The sequence below is a fragment of the Engystomops pustulosus genome, chromosome 7, assembly GCF_040894005.1.
Source record: "Engystomops pustulosus chromosome 7, aEngPut4.maternal, whole genome shotgun sequence".
Taxonomy (NCBI): Eukaryota; Metazoa; Chordata; class Amphibia; order Anura; family Leptodactylidae; genus Engystomops; species Engystomops pustulosus.
This window is the reverse complement of record NC_092417.1, coordinates 18,725,347-18,727,911: the sequence shown is the minus strand read 5'-3', so window position 1 is coordinate 18,727,911 and position 2,565 is coordinate 18,725,347. Positions and strand designations below refer to the sequence as shown.

Genomic DNA, 2,565 nt, shown 5'->3' with positions numbered 1-2,565 from the left:
TATAAAAATTCTCCAACCACTCATCTATAGAATTTATCTGCCGTTCTATATATATAGTACAGTAATGTTAGTGTTCATTTGCTCTATTTTAAAAGAGCACAAGCCACACATCAACAGAAGAAGGAGACATAACAAAGAAATAAAAGTAAGAACTCAATTTCTTTAAAACTTCAATTTTTTAGATTGTTAATATTATAATTATCATTATTTTTACTATGAGATAGAGCGATTACTTGATTGGTAAACTTACAATCAGTAAACCTGAGGGCACGTTAATGTTGCGATTCAAAGCCATAATAAATTGTGGGGTTGTCTACAACTCTACAACTGAATGTGAAGGTCTATGATGCCCAGTGAGCCCAATGGAACCGTTTATATGGATAACAATATGTTCAATATTTCTAATCACGTTCTGAGGGTGAGGCAGGAAAGTGGATGGGGTGCATCCAGGGATGAGGAAACCGTACAGGCAAATATGAAGGTTGCCAAGTACATTCCTTGCTTTCTGTGGTTTTAGGTGACCTCCAGGTGTGAATTCTATGTCCATGTTATCAGCCACTGTCCTCATGAACCTCATCTGCTTGTCTTAAAATTTTGTTGTCAAAAAAGGTGCGATTAGAGAAGCCATTATAGCTCATAATAATTCTATACCAAAAATATTTAGGAAAAAAACACCATTTTTCCTGTAAATGTTTCCATATTGGAGAATAAATAGATAATAATAAAGGAAAATTCTGTAGTAAATTCCACCAAATATTTACCCACTAAAATATGTTAACTTCTCAGTAATATGTTAAATATATATTTAATTACCCCTAAATAATAATAACAAATTTATAGGTTTAGGAAAAAAAGTTTTGTCACATGTTAGGAGCCATAACTTTTCCATGTAAGGAAGTCAAGGCTAAGCAAGTGCATTATGAGTGACATAATGTAAAAAGAAGAATTTTCAGAAATAACTGATTTATATCTACAGAAAAGGTTTGGAGGAAGTTCAGAGACCCCCCCCCCCCCCCCCCATTATGTTTAATATGGATGTTACAGGTTAACGGGCCAAAACTTCCTTGTTATTACGAGTGGCTAACAATATGATCAGTCAGGGTCCAATCACTGAGATTCCGGTGATCAGTGTCTGTAGGAGTGCAGGAAATAACCAATCATGGTCCTTGCATCTACTTGTTGCTCATATAAACTACTTTGTTCTTTTTTTGAAGATTGGGAAGTTTCAATGGAGATCTTCAACCAGACACTTCCAGGTTTTTTCTTCCTGCTTGGATTATCTACTGTTCCTCGCCTTCAGGTTATAGGATTCCTCATATTTCTTGTGATGTATATTGTAACAATGACAGTAAATTGTCTTCTTCTCATTACAGTGAGGATCAGCCCAAAATTACACACCCCTATGTACTTCTTCCTATGTAATCTCTCCTTCATTGACATCTGTTTCTCCTCCACCATAGTTCCTGTTATACTCATGAATACTATATCCACAGGCAATAGTATTTCAGTAGAAGGCTGCATGATCCAGATGTTCTGCTATTTACTATGTGGAGCAGCAGATTGTGTCTTACTTGCCATCATGGCCTATGATAGGTTTGTAGCCATTTGTAGACCGTTACACTATAGCAGTGTTATGAACATGAGGTTTTGCATTGTCCTAGCCCTAATACCATGGATTACTGGTCTTATAAACTCCACCATACAAGTGCACATCACCTGGAGACTTCCCTTCTGCAGGACGCATCATGTTGACCATTTCTTTTGTGAAGTACCCGCTTTCTTCAGACTGTCCTGCAGAGATCCTTGGCTTAATGAGATAGCAATGTATGTAGCAGCTGGAATCATTGTTTTATGCTCTTTTCTGTTGACTTTGGTTTCCTATGTCTACATCATCTCCACCATTTTAAGGATCCATTCTTCACAAGGAAGACATACAGTGTTTTCTACATGCACCTCCCACCTCACTGTTGTCACCCTCTATTATGGAACCCTCATGTCCATCTATCTTCAGCCTCGATCTTTCCACTCCGTCGAGAAAGACAAGATTGTATCCGTTCTCTATGCCGTGGTCACCCCAATGTTGAATCCGATCATCTACAGCATCAGGAATAAGGAGGTTAAGAATAATATCATAGCAATTGTCAAAACACGAATGAAATCGTCAAGAAACATTATTCAATAAGTTACTCAAGTTGCTCAAACACTTGAGTGTTAAGATACACAGTATAAACACTGTACAAAATATGTTTGTCATGGCATGTAGGTCTCTGTAAGAATATGGGAGGGTCAGAAAATGTATCAACTGTGAAGTCTTTATTGGTGTCATTTAAATGCCTCTGATTCTGACTGTTGATGTTGGGTAAAAGAACAATACCAGGGGCTACCTAACTAAGGCCTCCATATTTCTCCCTTTGTTGAGTTGACTCTTCACCCTTTATCAGCATTTTAAAATGAAATTTTAGCTGCTGGGCCCTGGCTAGCTCCAGGTACCTTTCCAGCCTCTTAGCCACATGTTTCACTCCTCAGGGGCAATTAAAAGGGTTGTATTAATAGTTCATATAGGTA

The 2,565-nt window shown here is 37.6% G+C and overlaps 1 protein-coding gene across 1 annotated transcript; it reads left to right on the top strand.

Annotated features, from left to right (window-relative positions):
• Positions 1 to 1,228: 1,228 nt before the first annotated feature.
• On the top strand, positions 1,229 to 2,182 carry LOC140070027 (olfactory receptor 2B6-like). Its single transcript, XM_072116358.1, has one exon. The coding sequence runs from the start codon at positions 1,229 to 1,231 to the stop codon at positions 2,180 to 2,182; it is 954 nt and encodes a 317-aa protein (XP_071972459.1).
• Positions 2,183 to 2,565: the final 383 nt, after the last annotated feature.

Coding starts and splice junctions, on each gene's coding strand:
- LOC140070027 (XM_072116358.1), top strand. CDS start 1,229: ATGGAGATCTTCAACCAGACACTTCCAGGTTTTTTCTTCCTGCTTGGA.